The sequence below is a fragment of the Petromyzon marinus genome, chromosome 6 (assembly GCF_048934315.1).
Source record: "Petromyzon marinus isolate PM22_M1 ecotype Great Lakes invasive population chromosome 6, UKy_Petmar_22M1.pri1.0, whole genome shotgun sequence".
NCBI classification, from domain to species: Eukaryota; Metazoa; Chordata; class Hyperoartia; order Petromyzontiformes; family Petromyzontidae; genus Petromyzon; species Petromyzon marinus.
In genome coordinates this window covers 17,032,372-17,051,326 of record NC_133672.1, presented here as the reverse complement: position 1 = coordinate 17,051,326, position 18,955 = coordinate 17,032,372, and the positions used below count along the sequence as shown (strand labels likewise).

General features: G+C 55.5%; 1 protein-coding gene across 1 annotated transcript; it reads left to right on the top strand.

Annotated features, from left to right (window-relative positions):
* Nucleotides 1–219: 219 nt before the first annotated feature.
* On the top strand, nucleotides 220–5,759 carry LOC116939386 (claudin-9-like). The gene is made up of 2 exons (XM_032947659.2): nucleotides 220–549; nucleotides 1,108–5,759. The coding sequence occupies exon 2, from the start codon at nucleotides 1,278–1,280 to the stop codon at nucleotides 2,058–2,060; it is 783 nt and encodes a 260-aa protein (XP_032803550.2). The 5' UTR covers nucleotides 220–549; nucleotides 1,108–1,277; the 3' UTR covers nucleotides 2,061–5,759.
* The last annotated feature ends 13,196 nt before the right edge of the window (nucleotides 5,760–18,955 follow it).

Genomic DNA, 18,955 nt, shown 5'->3' with positions numbered 1-18,955 from the left:
TGTGTCTATGTGAGTGTGTCTATGTGTGTGTGTATGTGAGTGAGTGTGTCTATGTGAGTGTGTGTCTATGTGAGTGAGTGTGTGTCTATGTGAGTGTCTATGTGAGTGAGTGTGAGTGTCTGTGTGAGTGTCTATGTGAGTGTGTCTATGTGTGTGTGTCTATGTGAGTGAGTGACGTTGATCAGCCGCGCGGCTTCCCGGTTGAGTGCCCCGCGTCGCCGTTACGTAGCGGGCCCGAGGTCCGCCCCCGCGCTCCCCGCGATATAAACCCCGGCCCCCCGGGACACGCAGAGTCGCGTCCCGCGTGGCTCCAAGTCTCCGTGTTACCCAGTCCCCGTGTCTCCCGGTAGCCCAACCGACCCCGCATGTTGACGGTTCTCCCCGTGCCCGTGTTCCCGCGTCTCTCTGTCCCCCCACCCGTGTCTTTGTGTCTCCTTCGAGTCCCATTGTTTCTGGCTCCGAGGTCCCCACACTCCGTGCGCGCGCGCGCGCGTGAACCCCGAGCTCCGGATTTGGACCCCGCAGACTCCGCTGGGCCCCTGCCCGCAGGTACGAACCCACACCCCCCCCCCACTCCCCCGACCCCCCCCCCCACGATCCCCGATCGGTCCCTAGTCCACGGGGTTCCCGAGTTCCTCGTTTCGCGACGTCGCGCCAGGAGTCGCGCACAAAGCGCGACTCCCGGGGACCATGGCAACCGCGCCGCCCGCACTCAGTGCTGCCCGGCAGGCGGGGCACGGCTCCTGTTGCCCGTGGGGCACGGCTCCTGTTGCTCAAGGGGGCACGGCTCCTGTTGCTCAAGGGGCACGGCTCCTGTTGCTCAAGGGGGGGACACGGCTCCTGTTGCTCAAGGGGCACGGCTCCTGTTGCTCAAGGGGGGGACACGGCTACTGTTGCTCAAGGGGCACGGCTTCTGTTGCCCGTGGGGCACGGCTCTCGTGGGGCACGGCTCCTGTTGCTCAAGGAGGGGGCACGGCTTCTGTTGCCTGTGAGGCACGGCTCTCGTGGGGCACGACTCCTGTTGCCCGTGGGGCACGGCTCCCGTTGCTCGTGGGGGCCATGCCCTCGCCCACGCTCCGCTAATGACTTTGCCGCTTGCGTTGACAGCGTTCGCGGACATGCTCGGAGCTGCCCCGCGGCGGCGGCGGCGTCTCTAGCGTCGCCTCTCCACCGCCTCCAACCGGGGCGGGGGTGGAGGAGGAGGAGGAGGAGGGCGCCTCCCGCACCGCCTCCCCCCGGGCCACCCGGCACCCTCGCCGCGCGCCCCCACACCGACGATGTCCTCCACGGGCCTGGAGATTCTGGGCTTCTCGCTGGGCGCGCTGGGCTGGCTGCTCGGCGTCGTGGCCTGCGCGCTTCCCACGTGGCGCGTCACCGCCTTCCTGGGCCAGACGCTGATCGTGGCGCAGAGCACCTGGGAGGGCCTGTGGATGAACTGCGTGGTGCAGAGCACGGGCCAGATGCAGTGCAAGGTGCACGACTCCATGCTGGCGCTCAACGGCGAGTTGCAGGCGGCTCGCGCGATGACGGTGCTCGCCAACCTCCTCGCCCTGCTCGCGGTCGGCGTGGCGGCCACGGGCATGCGCTGCACGACGTGCGGCGACGAGGACGGCTCGGCCAAGGGCCGTCTCACGGCCACGGGAGGCGTCGGGTTCGCGCTGTGCGGCCTCCTAATGCTCGCGCCCGTGTCGTGGACGGCGCACAACATCGTGCGCGACTTCTACGACGTCGGCGTCCCCGTCACCCTCAAGCGGGAGCTCGGCTCGGCCCTGTACGTCGGCTGGGGGGCCGCGACGCTGCTGTTTCTCGGCGGGGGGCTGCTGTGCTGTTCGTGGCCACGACCAGAGCCTGGTCGGCCCCGGCCCTTTTACGGCCTCCAGCCGGGCGGGTTGGCCATGCACGGGACCGGCCCGAACGCTCCCGGGGCCCCGTTGCCGCGGATGCACTCGGCGGCGGCTGCGGCGGCGGCGGCGGCGGCGGCATACAGCGCCCCGCCGTACGAGGCCGCGCCAGCACCCTGCAACGGCAAGCAAAGTTACCACGTGAAGGAGTTCGTGTGAGTGGAGCGACCTCCGTGGGGGGGGGGGGGTGGAGACGTCGTGGGACGTGCGCGTTCACTTGGAGCAGCCCCTCTCGCCCGCAGCGAGTCCGCAATGCACAATGCCGCGCGCGTGAAACCCCTGGATTTGTGTTTGTTTACGGCGACGGGTGCGTGGAGTGGCCACGCCGGGCTGGGTGAACTGCGCGTGCCAGTTCTGTGTGCGGGGGCGGGGGGGGCACTCGTGTCGTCGTGAGCCGCGTTGGTGTTGACGAAACCATGCTCGCGTCTGTCCACTTGACGCCAGGAGTTAGATTATGGAGTTTAACCGAGCCACGTGTGACGTAAAGAGAGAAAGAGAGCACGCGACTTGTGTTAAGCTCGTCATCCCATCAGGATCACCGCGCAGACGCCGAGAGACACGGATCGCCATGCACTCAAGGCCGCCTGCTAGCCCGGCCACTGAGCACCTCGTTGCATTCCTCCAGACAGAGCCCACGGCTGCAACACGCGTATACCCCACCACCCTGTCAGCTGTCTTGTCAAGACAAAGCCACGTGGACACCCGAAGAACAACCTCCTTGAGGGAATTCACCTTGAGAAGCTCCACCTTGAGATGCCCCACCTTGAGATGCTCCACCTTGAGATGCTCCACCTTGAGAAGCCCCACCTTGAGAAGCTCCACCTTGAGATGCTCCACCTTTAGATGCTCCACCTTGAGAAGCTCCACCTTGAGAAGCTCCACCTTGAGATGCTCCACCTTGAGAAGCTCCACCTTGAGATGCTCCACCTTGAGAAGCTCCACCTTGAGATGCTCCACCTTGAGAAGCTCCACTTTGAGATGCTCCACCTTGAGATGCTCTACCCTGAGAAGCTTCACATGGAGATGGTCCACCTTGAGAAGCTCCACCTTGAGATGCTCCACCTTGAGATGCTCCACCTTGAGAAGCTCCACCTTGAGATGCTCCACCTTGAGATGCTCCACCTTGAGAAGCTCCACCTTGAGAAGCTCCACCTTGAGAAGCTCCACCTTGAGAAGCGCCACCTTGAGAAGCTCCACCTTGAGATGCTCCACCTTGAGAAGCTCCACCTTGAGATGCTCCACCTTGAGAAGCTCCACCTTGAGAAGCCCCACCTTGAGATGCTCCACCTTGAGAAGCTCCACCTTCAGATGCTCCACCTTGAGAAGCTCCACCTTGAGAAGCCCCACCTTGAGAAGCGCCACCTTGAGAAGCTCCACCTTGAAATACTCTACATTGAGATGCTTCACATTGAGATGCTCCACCTTGAGATGCTCTACCCTGAGAAGCTTCACATGGAGATGGTCCACCTTGAGAAGCTCCACCTTGAGATGCTCCACCTTGAGATGCTCCACCTTGAGATGGTCCACCTTGAGAAGCTCCACATTGAGACGCTTCACATTAAAAAGCTCCACTTTGAGATGCTTCACTTTGAGATGCTCCACCTTATGATGCTCCACTTTGAGTTGCTGCACCTTGAGATGCTTCACCTTGAGAGACGTCACCTTGAGTAGCTCCACCTTGAGAAGCTCCACCTTGAGGAGCTGATGTTGGCCCACGTGTCCCTCTCGTGGCAGTGCCCACGGGGGGAGGAGTCTCCACGGTCTCCACGGTCTCCGTGGTCTCCGTGTGGATGCGCACGAAGCTGTGAGGCCCCCCGCGTCTCACAGCCGCCTCCTGCTTGTCCAAGCGACGGCCACGCGATACAACTGAACCTTATGGCGGTACCCCGGGGTTCCATAGTACCCCGGCTCTCGCATAATGTGCGTGATGCAGTCATGTTTAGTCTGTGTTGATGGTCGGCGATGCGGCAATCGACTCATCTCGACGAGCTGTACTCACGATGCACCACCACGTCCTTGCTGCGTTTCGACTTTGCGGAGTCGCACCGATTTCGGATTGATTGGTGCCCCAGTCGTCGCGGAGTTAAGTAACACCCCTGGAAAAAATAGTGTCCCAGAAATACAATATTTAATTGCCTCGGCCCATTTTGTATTATTTGGTACCCCGGGGTACCACCACCAGGAACAAATGTCCCGCGCATTTATTCGAGGCTTTAATAATAATAATACTTCACAATAGTAGCCGGAGCATTACGATTGGGAAGTACGATTGTTATTTACAGAACGCCACGTTGAAACCGTGAGTGCTGTGTAATGGTGAAGTGTTAAGGCAACGTACTCTGATGGTAAAGTAACATTATGGTGAGGTAAGTACCTGCGCTTGTGAAGTATTGTAAGGGTGGCGTGAGCTCTACGATGGTGAGGTGAGCTCTGTGGTGGTGAGGTGAGCTCTATGATGACGGATTATGATGAGGTGAGCTCTATGATGGTGATGAGGTGACCTCTATGATGGTGATGAGGTGAGCTCTATGATGGTGATGAGATGAGCTCTATGATGACGGACTATGATGATGTGAGCTTTATGATTATCTGAGTTCTATGGTGGTGAGGTGAACTCTGTGGCGGTGAGGTGAGCTCTATGATGACGGATTATGATGAGGTGAGCTCTATGATGGTGATGAGGTGACCTCTATGATGGTGATGAGGTGAGCTCTATGATGGTGATGAGATGAGCTCGTTGATGACGGACTATGATGATGTGAGCTTTATGATTATCTGAGTTCTATGGTGGTGAGGTGAGCTCTGTGGTGGTGAGGTGAGCTCTATGATGACGGATTATGATGAGGTGAGCTCTATGATGGTGATGAGGTAACCTCTATGATGGTGATGAGGTGAGCGCTATGATGGTGATGAGATGAGCTCTATGATGACGGACTATGATGATGTGAGCTTTATGATTATCTGAGTTCTATGGTGGTGAGGTGAACTCTGTGGTGATGAGGTGACCTCTATGATGGTAATGAGGTGAGCTCTATGATGGTGATGAGATGAGCTCTATGATGACGGACTATGATGATGTGAGCTCTATGATGGTGATGAGGTGAGCCCTATGATGGTGATGAGGTGAGCCCTATGATGATGATCATATAAGCTCTTTGATTTTCTGAGTTCTATGGTGGTGAGGTGAGCTCTGTGGTGGTGAGGTGAGTTCTATGATGACGTACTATGATGAGGTGAGCTCGATGATGGTGATATGAGCTATATAATGGTGAAGTGAGCTCTTGTGAGGATGAGGCGTGGAATATGATGGTGGGTTGAGAGCTCTATGATGGTGATTAGGTGAGCGCTATGATGGTGATGAGGTGAGCTCGATGCTGGTGATGAGGTGAGCCCTATGATGGTGATAAGGCGAGCCCTATGATGGTGATGAGGTGAGTTATATGATGGTGATGAGGTGAGCGCGATGATGGTGACGCGTCGGAGTGGTGGCGCTGAGATGCGTGATGTTCCTGTTGTGGTAACGATGTTATCGATGTGCTTGTAATACATTTAGGCACGCGTTTTAATCATTAAAAGCAACGCGGAGGGGGGTGGGAGCGGTGGGGGATTGTGGAGTCGAGCGCGTCGGGGTTGGTAGTTACTTAGTGACACTTTAATTAGTTTTAATTGGGAGCCGCGAGGCAACACTGGGTGTTGATCAGCGGCGCGTGGCGTTTTTCTTCACTGTGTCTCGCTGCTGCTGATGTTGTTGTTGTTGTTAGCGTGCGAAGTTGGCTGAGCCCCGTTAAGAATCGTTGTCGTACGTCCCGTGATTGTCTGTGTTCGCGCACCTGACAAGCATTAAAGCTTAATCACTGATCGCGTGACTCGTGATTTTCACCCCCCCCCCACACCCTTCCCCCCACTATTCATAACTCAGGGAGGTCCCGATACCCCCACGGCCATACCTGAGTGGATTCTTCCCCCGTCTTCCTGCATACAGCAGCAAACCATCGTGACCTCCATCACCATGGTGACCTATATCACCATTATGACCGCCGTCGTGACCACCAGTACCATGGTAACCGCCATCGCCAAGGTGAACCATCACCATCGTGTTATCATCATCATTATTATTGTGGCCTCCATCACCACCGTGACCTCCATCACCACCGTGACCTCCACCATCACCGTGGTAACCGCCATCACCGTGGTAACCGCCATCACCGTGGTAACCGCCATCACCGTGGTAACCGCCATCACTTTTGTGCAAGATTTCCCAAACGTCACACCGACCAACCTACCGTATATAGTACGCGCTGTAGAATTGACCAATTTACCGGCGTCGAAACGCGCAAATGCAGTTGTTACACGCTGCACGCGCCCGATGATTACTGAGCGTCTCGCGTGATGTGGGGTAGAGTGCTGATTGCAATGGGAACGCTCTGCGTCGCACGGGACACGCGTACGCACCAGGGACATTCAATCAGTGCCCTCTAAAGGGCGCGTGGGGCTATTGTGGTCGTTGATGATCAGGCGCGTGCAACTTGCAACATCTCTTAAGTTATGAAATATGTGATTGACGAGAAACCCCCGCGCAAAAGAAATAAAAACAGCGCAGACCACAAAAGCATGAGTTGCAAATCGCACGCATAAACGTGTGCAAACCAAAACAAATACTCAGCCTTTGTGCATGACGCTGCATTCTGCAGGAATTGTTGGATTTTGCACCATGCACAAAGACTGAGTGAGTGTTTTTGTGTTGGTTTTTTTTTATACGTTTCTGTGCGTTGTTTAAACATTTGAGATGGCTTTTAACGGAACGAGAAGACTGGCAAAAAAACATGGAACGGCGTGCCTGGGTGGGTCAGAGCACTGGAGTTTGGGAAACGCTTGCCATGGTTACTGCAAGAGTGGGGCACGGATCTTGCCAGACACGAGGGCCGCAGCTACCCGGCTGTTCACCCGCAGCAGGGAGGAGGAGAGCAGGGACGGTTACAACAACAGGTGAGGAGGACGCCAAACAAAGAGCCGCCGGTATTCGTCTCGCACCTTCATCGAGTGGCCGATGTCGAGTGTGAGGGTGTGCATGGTGCGGCGTTGCCTGGCTGGTGTGTGTGTGTGTGTGTGGGGGGGGGAGTGTTTAGGGTAGGTGGTGTGGCCGTTGAGTGCGTGGTGTGGCGTGGTGTGAGTTGAGAGGCGGTGGGAGGAATGTGGAGTGGGGGTGTGGAGAGTGGTGGCGCCGTCCACTGGCACCCCGTCAGCTGAGGGTGCCCTAAGAGCGCGCGTCTCCGGGACGCGCTCTCAAGCAGCCTCGCGGTCAATGCCGACTGTGGATGATGCCTGAAGGATCCACGAGTGTGGCGGATAAACCCTGGGGATGCTGAGAGCCGCGCTGAGAGACCCGGGAGGCTGCTGCAGGTTTCTGAAGTGAAGGGATCTCTGTAAGATGGGGTCGAATCGTGGGGTCGGTGGAACGTTTGGCAGGACCCGCTTTCCTCGGCTCGCGTGCCCTCACCATGGCCCATGACCTCCACCCAGTGGGCCCCCTCACGAACTCATGAACACGTGCCCCAGCAGAATCAGAATGTGTATTTATCCTGGAGGAATCCGATGAGCTATAAAGCTCTTTTTTCCACAGATGTCCAGTCGCGGCACGTTGTAAGAGCGTTACAACAACAAACAGTACAAAAACACGAAAGTAATGCAAAGTACACGAAAGGGAAACACCCAAACACATACGAATTAAAGTAAACCATCCCCATCCTATACCAGGCAAAGCCCACTGAGGTGTTAACTTATTTTTCAGAAGCGACCTGGCCACAAATGATAGCTCAACAACGTGGCCCCCACCATTTGGACATTCGCAGCAGCAGCAGCAGCATTGTGAACATCCACGACGGAGGCGCAGACTCGCACAGGGGGACACGAGACTGCGAATTCCACCGATGACACGGGCCCGTGGTAAGGGTCCCTCAGTGCGCTTCACAGAGCCCCCCTCCCCACCTCGCAGCTCCACTCTCGAGGGCCTCCAGAGCCCGCAACTGCCACGGAGTGGCGAATACAGTAAATAAATGATATAACCGCGAGCCGAAACCGGACACCGCGGACAAAGAGGCCCCTTCATGCCCCAGCCAGACGGCCAGGTGACGCGCGCCGAGGGGAGGAGGTATGTGGGTCAGATAACGGGGAATGTGACCATATAACGGGTGATGTGGCAGCGCATCCCTTCTCTTTTTTTAATTCGCCGACATAGCTGATGGATTAATTGGTGAGCCATGGAGATGTTAATGTCTTTCCCCGCGCAGAGGTATTTTCGTGACAATGGGAGGGAACCTGGATCGGGTCTCAGCGCGCTCCAGGACATGGAGCCACAGGTGGTGATGGTGATGATGATCGTGATGGTGATGGGGACGATGCTGAGGATGATGGCAGGATCATGGGTTGGAATTGAACCTGGATCGCTTCTCCCCATGCTTAGACAGAAAGGGGACGCAGGTGGATGGAGAGGGAGGCGGAAAGGTAGTGGCACAAGGAGAATGGAGATGGGAAGATAGGCAGCGAGACGCCGGCACCCCGGCTCGGATGAATGGACCTTGGCGAGGCATCTGGCGTTTTGTGTGTGGATGGTGAGTGTCCCTGTTCTCCATGGTAACCGTCGTTAATGCCGACAGAGTCCATCACCAAGCGGCACTCGGTGCTTCAGCATCGCTGGCGCAATCGCGCTCACCAACCCATGGAAGGAATTGTTACACACATTGTACACACCGTGTGCATGCCGTGTTCGACCATTTATGGGGTGTTTATGCGTGTGTATTCTTAAAGACTGAACACGTGTTTGTGTTGCTCTATATGTATTTGAATAAACACATCATAATCATTTGAATATTTGAATACACAGCGCTTACCAACAGATGCGTCTCTGCGTCCCCCTCAACCTGCATGCTATTATTATTCTAAAATGTGTTTTTTTTTTGCTCAAGGCAGCATCATTGAGTAACGACTCATTCTTTTTCGGAGGGACCTTACCTTAGGATATTTGGTAGATTATGTTGGTTAGCTTTTTTGCTTCACGTGGGACTAAACAGGAGTACCCAGAGAAAACCCAAATAAGTAAAACTCAAAAGCTTCGCACGTATTAAACATTCATTGATGCAGTCATACATCATCTGTTTCCAGAAAGTATCTGATCAAAGCACATCCCCGACTCAACCCATATTTAGCTGTAAATATCTGACGAGATCGGGCGCATTCCTGACGATGTGTTGGTCGATAACTACATGGCGAGGAGGAACTGGCCACCGTGAAACTCTGCAACTCGCGTCTCTGAGAACCTCGTGTTTTATTTCAGAGTGGTCCCATTGGGCCAGTGGACAGGGTGGCCCGAGTGACCCAGAGGTGAGCCAGTTTGGCCCGTGGGCAGGGTGGCCCGAACGTGGCCCTGTTTGGCCCATGGGCAGGGTGGCCCGGGCGTGGCCCTGTTTGGCTGGTGGGCAGGGTGGCCCGGGGGTGGCCCTGTTTGGCTGGTGGGCAGGGTGGCCCGGGGGTGGCCCTGTTTGGCCCGTGGCAGGGTGGCCCGGGCGTGGCCCTGTTTGGCTGGTGGGCAGGGTGGCCCTGTGCCGATTCGGCGGCGTTTGGAAGCGGATAAGCCGAGTCACACCGGGATTTTGAGGGTTAAGCCGGTGGCAGCGATCGAGGCTTCTGTGCGTGGAATGCGGCATGGCCAGGCCATAGTCCGCATGATCCCGCTCGGGGGTCGTGACTCAGCTGAGGTTACGGCACAGGGACGGGGGTGGGGCAGGTGATGGTCATCGCGGGGTAGATCTCCCAAGGAGCGAGCAGAGAGGGAAAGTGATGGCTTGTGAATGATTTGCACTCAACCAGCCTTCTCGCCGTTGATTCCCTGGGTCCCTCTCCCGGCCCTGCAGGACGCACTCAGCGTTCTTGAACGGGAGCCAGCGAGGGCTAGGATTGTTAGCGCTAATAACAACAATAATAATAATAACGCGTGTTTCTTACAAGTTAATGGGCAGGATGAGAGGCGTTCCAGGAGAGCAGCCAAATCAACAAAGCAACAACAACAACAAAAAACATCTCCGTAGATGAGTTTACACAAAGGGGCATTCCAAGTGCTCCACACAAAGACCCCCCTGCTCCCACAGCACCCTGCACCCCCACCCCCATCGCCCTGCTCCCCCACCCCCATCGCCCTGGACCCCCACCCCCAGCGCCCTGCGCCCCCACCCCTAGCGCCCAGCACCCCCACCCCCATCGGCCTGCGCCCCCACCCCCAGCACCCAGCGCCACAACCCCACCCCCAGCACCCCCAGCGCCCTGCACCCCCAGCGCGCTGGACCTCCAAATGAGAAGGGCGCTCTCCATTAGTGAGCTCCGGTGCAGGGCGCCCACCGGAGATAGACGCGATGACCGTTGGTGTATCTTCTGTGTTGTTGTTGTTGTCGATGTACCAGATGATGAGGAGGACGATGACGTCTCCGTTCTAGAGATGCACGCGGTGACTCGGGAGTTATTACTTTTCTTATCGTCCGGGAGATGCTTGCGATGACTTGTCTTTGCACTTTAAAATGCGTAATCACTCCCGCAAGTACTCCCACGAAATAACAGGGTTACACGTCATGCTCGTGGAACTCATGGGCATCAGCGCTGAGGTGCGTGCCTTCGTGGTGAGGTGTGTGTCTTGGTGGTGTGGTGTGTGTCTTGGTGGTGTGGTGTGTGTCTTGGTGGTGTGGTGCGTGTCTTGGTGGTGTGGTGTGTGTCTTGGTGGTGTGGTGTGTGTCTTGGTGGTGTGGTGTGTGTCTTGGTGGTGTGGTGCGTGTCTTGGTGGTGTGGTGTGTGTCTTGGTGGTGTGGTGTGTGTCTTGGTGGTGTGGTGTGTCTTGGTGGTGTAGTGTGTCTTGGTAGTGTGGTGTGTGTCTTGGTGGTGTGGTGTGTCTTGGTGGTGTGGTGTGTCTTGGTGGTGTGGTGTGTGTCTTGGTGGTGTGGTGTGTGTCTTGGTGGTGTGGTGTGTCTTGGTGGTGTAGTGTGTCTTGGTGGTGTGGTGTGTGTCTTGGTGGTGTGGTGTGTCTTGGTGGTGTGGTGTGTCTTGGTGGTGTGGTGTGTGTCTTGGTGGTGTGGTGTGTCTTGGTGGTGTGGTACGTCTTGGTGGTGTGGTGTGTGTCTTGGTGGTGTGGTGTGTATTTGTGTGGTGTGTGTCTTGGTGGTGTGGTGTGTGTCTTGGTGGTGTGGTGTGTGTCTTGGTGGTGTGGTGCGTGTCTTGGTGGTGTGGTGTGTGTCTTGGTGGTGTGGTGTGTGTCTTGGTGGTGTGGTGTGTGTCTTGGTGGTGTGGTGCGTGTCTTGGTGGTGTGGTGTGTGTCTTGGTGGTGTGGTGTGTGTCTTGGTGGTGTGGTGTGTCTTGGTGGTGTAGTGTGTCTTGGTAGTGTGGTGTGTGTCTTGGTTGTGTGGTGTGTCTTGGTGGTGTGGTGTGTCTTGGTGGTGTGGTGTGTGTCTTGGTGGTGTGGTGTGTGTCTTGGTGGTGTGGTGTGTCTTGGTGGTGTAGTGTGTCTTGGTGGTGTGGTGTGTGTCTTGGTGGTGTGGTGTGTCTTGGTGGTGTGGTGTGTCTTGGTGGTGTGGTGTGTGTCTTGGTGGTGTGGTGTGTCTTGGTGGTGTGGTACGTCTTGGTGGTGTGGTGTGTGTCTTGGTGGTGTGGTGTGTATTTGTGTGGTGTGTGTCTTGGTGGTGTGGTGCGTCTTGGTGGTGTGGTGCGTCTTGGTGGTGTGGTGTGTCTTGGTGTGGTGTGTGTCTTGGTGGTGTGGTGTGTCTTGGTGGTGTGGTACGTCTTGGTGGTGTGGTGTGTGTCTTGGTGGTGTGGTGTGTCTTTGTGTGGTGTGTGTCTTGGTGGTGTGGTGTGTCTTGGTGGTGAGGTGTGTCTTGGTGTGGTGTGTGTCTTGGTGGTGTTGTGTGTTTTGGTGGTGTGGTGCGTCTTGGTGGTGTGGTGTGTCTTGGTGTGGTGTGTGTCTTGGTGGTGTGGTGCGTCTTGGTGGTGTGGTGTGTGTCTTGGTGTGGTGTGTCGTGGTGTGGTGTGACTTGGTGGTGTGGTGTGTCTTGGTGGTGTGGTGTGTGTCGTGGTGGTGAGGTGTGTGTCGTGGTGGTGTGGTGTGTCTAGGTGGAGTGGTGTGTCTTGTTGGTGTGGTGTGTGTCTTGGTGTGGTGTATCTTGGTGGTGTGGTGTGTGTCTTGGTGGTGTGGTGCGTCTTGGTGGTGTGGTGTGTCTTGATGGTGTGGTGTGTCTTGGTGTGGTGTGTGTCTTGGTGGTGTGGTGTGCCTTGGTGGTGTGGTACGTCTTGGTGGTGTGGTGTGTGTCTTGGTGGTGTGGTGTGTCTTTGTGTGGTGTGTGTCTTGGTGGTGTGGTGTGTCTTGGTGGTGAGGTGTGTCTTGGTGTGGTGTGTGTCTTGGTGGTGTGGTGTGTCTTGGTGGTGTGGTGCGTCTTGGTGGTGTGGTGTGTCTTGGTGTGGTGTGTGTCTTGGTGGCGTGGTGCGTCTTGGTGGTGTGGTGTGTGTCTTGGTGGTGTGGTGTGTGTCTTGGTGTGGTGTGTCGTGGTGTGGTGTGACTTGGTGGTGTGGTGTGTCTTGGTGGTGTGGTGTGTGTCGTGGTGGTGAGGTGTGTGTCGTGGTGGTGTGGTGTGTCTTGGTGGTGTGGTGTGTGTCTTGGTGGTGAGGTGTGTGTCTTGGTGTGGTGTGTCGTGGTGTGTGTGTGGTGGTGGTGTGGTGTGTATCTTGGTGGTGAGGTGTGTGTCTTGGTGTGGTGTGTCGTGGTGTGGTGTGACTTGGTGGTGTGGTGTGTCTTGGTGGTGTGGTGTGTGTCGTGCTGGTGAGGTGTGTGTCGTGGTGGTGTGGTGTGTCTAGGTGGAGTGGTGTGTCTTGTTGGTGTGGTGTGTGTCTTGGTGGTGTGGTGTGTGTCTTGGTGGTGTGGTGTGTCTTGGTGGTGTGGTGTGTGTCTTGGTGGTGTGGTGTGTGTCTTGGTGGTGTGGTGTGTCTTGGTGGGGTGGTGTGTTTTGGTGGTGTGTGTGGTGGTGTGGTGTGTCTTGGTGGTGTGGTGTGTGTCTTGGTGGTGATGTGTGTCTTGGTGGTGTGGTGTGTGTCTTGGTGGTGTGGTGTGTGTGGTGGTGGTGTGGTGTGTGTTGGTGGTGTGGTGTGTGTCTTGGTGGTGTGGTGTGTCTTGGTGGTGTGGTGTGTGTCTTGGTGGTGTGGTGTGTGTCTTGGTGGTGAGGTGTGTGTCTTGGTGGTGTGGTGTGTGTCTTGGTGGTGTGGTGTGACTTGGTGGTGTGGTGTGTCTTGGTGTGGTGTGTGTCTTGGTGTGGTGTGTGTCTTGGTGGAGTGGTGTGTGTGGTGGTGGTGTGGTGTGTGTGGTGGTGGTGTGTGTCTTGGTGGTGTGTGTCTTGGTGGTGAGGTGTGTGGTGGTGGTGTGGTGTGTGTGGTGGTGGTGAGGAGTGTGTCTTGGTGGTGTGGTGTGTCTTGGTGGTGTGGTGTGTGTCTTGGTGGTGTGGTGTGTCTTGGTGGTGTGGTGTGTCTTGGTGGTGTGGTGTGTGTCTTGGTGGTGTGGTGTGTGTGGTGGTGGTGTGGTGTGTGGCTTGGTGGTGTGGTGTGTGTCTTGGTGGTGTGGTGTGTGTGGTGGTGGTGTGGTGTGTGTGGTGGTGGTGTGGTGTGTCTTGGTGGTGTGGTGTGTGTCTTGGTGGTGTGGTGTGTGTCTTGGTGGTGTGGTGTGTCTGGTGGTGGTGTGGTGTGTCTTGGTGGTGTGGTGTGTCTTGGTGGTGTGGTGTGTGTCTTGGTGGTGTGGTGTGTCTTGGTGGTGAGGTGTGTGTCTTGGTGTGGTGTGTCGTGGTGTGGTGTGACTTGGTGGTGTGGTGTGTATCTTGGTGGTGTGGTGTGTGTGTGGTGGTGTGGTGTGTCTGGTGGTGGTGTGGTGTGTCTTGGTGGTGTGGTGTGTCTTGGTGGTGTGATGTGTGTCTTGGTGGTGTGGTGTGTGTCTTGGTGGTGTGGTGTGTCTGGTGGTGGTGTGGTGTGTCTTGGTGGTGTGGTGGGTCTTGGTGGTGTGGTGTGTGTCTTGGTGGTGTGGTGTGTCTTGGTGGTGTGGTGCGTCTTGGTGGTGTGGTGTGTGTCTTGGTTGTGAGGTGTGTGTCTTGATGTGGTGTGTCGTGGTTTGGTGTGACTTGGTGGTGTGGTGTGTATCTTGGTGGTGTGGGGTGTGTCTTGGTGGTGTGGAGTGGTTCTTGTTGGTGTGGTGTGTGTCTTGGTGTGGTGTATCTTGGTGGTGTGGTGTGTCTTGGTGGTGTGGTGCGTCTTGGTAGTGAGGTGTGTGTCTTGGTGGTGAGGTGTGTCTTGGTGGTGTGGTGTGTGTGTGGTAGTGTGGTGTGTGTGTGGTGGTGGTGTGGTGTGGTTTGGTGGTGTGGTGTGTGTCTTGGTGGTGAGGTGTGTGTCTTGGTGGTGTGGTGTGTGTGGTGGTGGTGTGGTGTGTGTGTGGTGGTGTGTCTTGGTTGTTTTGGTGTGTGTCTTGGTGGTGTGGTGTGTCTTGGTGGTGTGGTGTGTGTCTTGGTGGTGTGGTGTGTCTGGTGGTGGTGTGGTGTGTCTGGTGGTGGTGTGGTGTGTGTGTGTGGTGGTGTGTCTTGGTGGTGTGGTGTGTGTCTTGGTGGTGTGGTGTGTGGTGGTGTGGTGTGTGTGTGTGGTGGTGTGTCTTGGTGGTGTGGTGTGTGTCTTGGTGGTGTGGTGTGTGTCTTGGTGGTGTGGTGTGTGTCTTGGTGGTGTGGTGTGTGTCTTGGTGGTGTGGTGTGTCTGGTGGTGGTGTGGTGTGTCTGGTGGTGTGGTGTGTGTGTATGGTGGTGTGTCTTGGTGGTGTGGTGTGTGTCTTGGTGGTGAGGTGTGTCTTTGTGTGTGTCTTGGTGGTGAGGTGTGTGTCTTGGTGGTGAGGTGTGTCTTTGTGTGTGTCTTGGTGGTGTGGTGTGTGTCTTGGTGGTGTGGTGTGTGTCTTGGTGGTGAGGTGTGTGTCTTGGTGGTGTGGTGTGTGTCTTGGTGGTGTGGTGTGTGTCTTGGTGGTGAGGTGTGTGTCTTGGTGGTGTGGTGTGTGTATTGGTGGTGAGGTGTGTCTTTGTGTGTGTCTTGGTGGTGAGGTGTGTGTCTTGGTGGTGTGGTGTGTGTCTTGGTGGTGTGGTGTGTGTCTTGGTGGTGAGGTGTGTGTCTTGGTGGTGGTGTATGTCTTGGTGGTGTGGTGTGTGTCTTGGTGGTGTGGTTTGTGTCTTGGTGGTGTGGTGTGTGTCTTTGTGCTGAGGTGTGTGTCTTGGTGGTGTGGTGTGTCTTGGTGGTGTGTGTCTTGGTGGTGTGGTGTGTGTCTTGGTGGTGAGGGTGTGTTTCTTGGTAGTGAGGGGTGTGTGTTAGTGGGGAGGTGTCTTGGTAGTGAGGGGTGTGTTGGTAGTGAGGTGTGTGTGTTAGTGGTGAGGTGTTTCTTGGTAGTGAGGGGTGTGTCTTGGTGGTGAGGGTGTGTTTCATGGTAGTGAGGGGTGTGTGTTGGTGGGGAGGTGTGTGTGTTAGTGGGGAGGTGTGTCTTGGTGGTGAGGTTTACGTCTAGGTGGTAAGGTGCGTGTCTTGGTGGTGAGGTGTTTCTTGGTAGTGAGGGGTGTGTGTTGGTGGGGAGGTGTATGTCTTGGTAGTGAGGGGTGTGTGTTGGTAGTGAGGGGTGTGTGTTGGTGGTGAGGTGTGTCTTGGTAGTGAGGTGTGTGTGTTGGTAGTGAGGTGTGTGTGTTGGTGGTGAGGTGTGTCTTGGTGGTGAGGTGTGTGTGTTGGTGGTGAGGTGTGTCTTGGTAGTGAGGGGTGTGTGTTGGTAGTGAGGGGTGTCTTGGTAGTGAGGGGTGTGTGTTGGTAGTGAGGGGTGTCTTGGTAGTGAGGGGTGTGTGTTGGTGGTGAGGTGTGTCTTGGTAGTGAGGGGTGTGTGTTGGTAGTGAGGGGTGTGTGTTGGTGGTGAGGTGTGTCTTGGTAGTGAGGGGTGTGTGTTGGTAGTGAGGGGTGTGTGTTGGTAGTGAGGGGTGTGTGTTGGTGGTGAGGTGTGTCTTCATAGTGAGGGGTGTGTGTTGGTGGTGAGGGTGTGTGTTGGTGAGGAGGTGTGTCTTGGTAGTGAGGGGTGTGTGTTGGTAGTGAGGGGTGTGTGTTGGTGAGGAGGTGTTTCTTGGTAGTGAGGGGTGTGTGTTGGTGGGGAGGTGTGTCTTGGTAGTGAGGGGTGTGTGTTGGTAGTGAGGGGTGGATGTTGGTGGTAAGGTGCGTGTCTTGGTGGTGAGGGTGTGTTTCTTGGTAGTGAGGGGTGTGTGTTGGTGGTGAGGGTGTGTTTCTTGGTAGTGAGGGGTGTGTGTTGGTGGGGAGGTGTGTCTTGGTAGTGAGGGGTGTGTGTTGGTAGTGAGGGGTGTGTGTTGGTAGTTAGGGGTGTGTGTTGGTGAGGAGGTGTTTCTTGGTAGTGAGGGGTGTGTGTTGGTGGGGAGGTGTGTCTTGGTAGTGAGCGGTGTGTGTTGGTGGGGAGGTGTGTCTTCGTAGTGAAGGGTGTGTGTTGGTGGTGAGGTGTGTGTGTTGGTGAGGAGGTGTGTATTCGTAGTGAGGGGTGTGTGTTGGTGGTGAGGTGTGTGTGTTGGTAGTGAGGGGTGTGTGTTGGTGGTGAGGTGTGTGTGTTGGTAGTGAGGTGCGTGTCTTGGTGGTGAGGGTGTGTGTTAGTGGGGAGGTGTGTCTTCGTAGTGAGGGGTGTGTGTTGGTAGTGAGGTGTGTGTGTTGGTGGTGAGGTGTGTGTGTTGGTGGTGAGGTGTGTATTCGTAGTGAGGGGTGTGTGTTGGTGGTTAGGTGTGTGTGTTGGTAGTGAGGGGTGTGTGTTGGTGGTGAGGTGTGTGTGTTGGTAGTGAGGTGCGTGTCTTGATGGCGAGGGTGTGTTCCTTTTCCCATGTGAACAGCATTTGTTCACATAGGTAAAACTCTGAACGAGTTTTAACCTTCGAGTTCTCATTGCCAGGGAGGCCTCTTAAACAAACGCTGCTGTCGCCCAATGCTTTAGGCAAGTGCCATCCATTTAAACTCTAGGGGCCCACTCACCGCAAAACGTAACTGTAAACGCTCATGTGCTTTTTTCTCATGGCTGTCTTGTAAATACAGCGACTTTCTCTCCGTGGACACATTCCTCAATTTTCCCTCGGTGTGTATATACAGGGCGTATCAAAAAGATGGACCCGATTTTGAAATCGCTAAATCTCTGCAACCACGAACCGCCCATGAATGAAACCCTAACCACTTGAGAGGGCGGGGCGTAGAGAGGGCGGGGCGTAACGTTTCAGATGATTACTGCTAGATGCCTCTCCCAGCGCACAAACAGCTCCTAGCCTCAGTCATTCTCTAGATGGTGGCCCCAGCACACAAACAGCCCCTAGCCTCAGTCATTCTCTAGATGGTGACCCCAGTGAACACAAACAGCCCCTAGTCTCAGTCATTCTCTAGATGGTGACCCCAGTGAACTAACAGCTCCTAGCCTCAATCATTCTCTAGATGGTGACCCCAGCACACAAACAGCCCCTAGCCTCAGTCATTCTCTAGATGGTGACCCCAGTACACAAACAGCCCCTAGCCTCAGTCACTCTCTAGATGGTGACCCCACAACACAAACAGCCCCTAGCCTCAGTCACTCTCTAGATGGTGACCCCAACACACAAACAGCCCCTAGCCTCAGTCATTCTCTAGATGGTGACCCCAGTGAACACAAACAGCCCCTAGCCTCAGTCACTCTCTAGATGGTGACCCCAGTACACAAACAGCCCCTAGCCTCAGTCATTCTCTAGATGGTGACCCCACAACACAAACAGCCCCTAGCCTCAGTCACTCTCTAGATGGTGACCCCAGCACACAAACAGCCCCTAGCCTCAGTCACTCTCTAGATGGTGACCCCAGTGAACACAAACAGCTCCTAGCCTCAGTCACTCTCTAGATGGTGACCCCAGTGAACACAAACAGCCCCTAGCCTCAGTCATTCTCTAGATGGTGACCCCAGCACACAAACAGCCCCTAGCCTCAGTCACTCTCTAGATGGTGACCCCAGTGAACACAAACAGCCCCTAGCCTCAGTCACTCTCTAGATGCCTCTCCCAGCACACAAACAGCCCCTAGCCTCAGTCATTCTCTAGATGGTGACCCCAGTGAACACAAACAGCCCCTAGCCTCAGTCATTCTCTAGATGGTGACCCCAGTGAACACAAACAGCTCCTAGCCTCAGTCATTCTCTAGATGGTGACCCCAGTGAACACAAACAGCCCCTAGCCTCAGTCATTCTCTAGATGGTGACCCCACAACACAAACAGCCCCTAGCCTCAGTCATTCTCTAGATGGTGACCCCAGTGAACACAAACAGCTCCTAGCCTCAGTCATTCTCTAGATGGTGACACCAGTGAACACAAACAGCCCCTAGCCTCAGTCATTCTCTAGATGGTGACCCCAGCGTACAAACAGCCCCTAGCCTCAGTCACTCTCTAGATGCCTCTCCCAGCACACAAACAGCCCCTAGCCTCAGTCATTCTCTAGATGGTGACCCCAGTGAACACAAACAGCTCCTAGCCTCAGTCATTCTCTAGATGGTGACACCAGTGAACACAAACAGCCCCTAGCCTCAGTCATTCTCTAGATGGTGACCCCAGCGTACAAACAGCCCCTAGCCTCAGTCACTCTCTAGATGCCTCTCCCAGCACACAAACAGCCCCTAGCCTCAGTCATTCTCTAGATGGCGACCCCAGTGAACACAAACAGCTCCTAGCCTCAGTCATTCTCTAGATGGTGACCCCAGTGAACACAAACAGCTCCTAGCCTCAGTCATTCTCTAGATGGTGACCCCAGTGAACACAAACAGCCCCTAGCCTCAGTCACTCTCTAGATGCCTCTCCCAGCACACAAACAGCCCCTAGCCTCAGTCATTATCTAGATGGTGACCCCAGTGAACACAAACAGCTCCTAGCCTCAGTCATTCTCTAGATGGTGACCCCAGTGAACACAAACAGCTCCTAGCCTCAGTCATTCTCTAG

Coding starts and splice junctions, on each gene's coding strand:
- LOC116939386 (XM_032947659.2), top strand. CDS start 1,278: ATGTCCTCCACGGGCCTGGAGATTCTGGGCTTCTCGCTGGGCGCGCTG.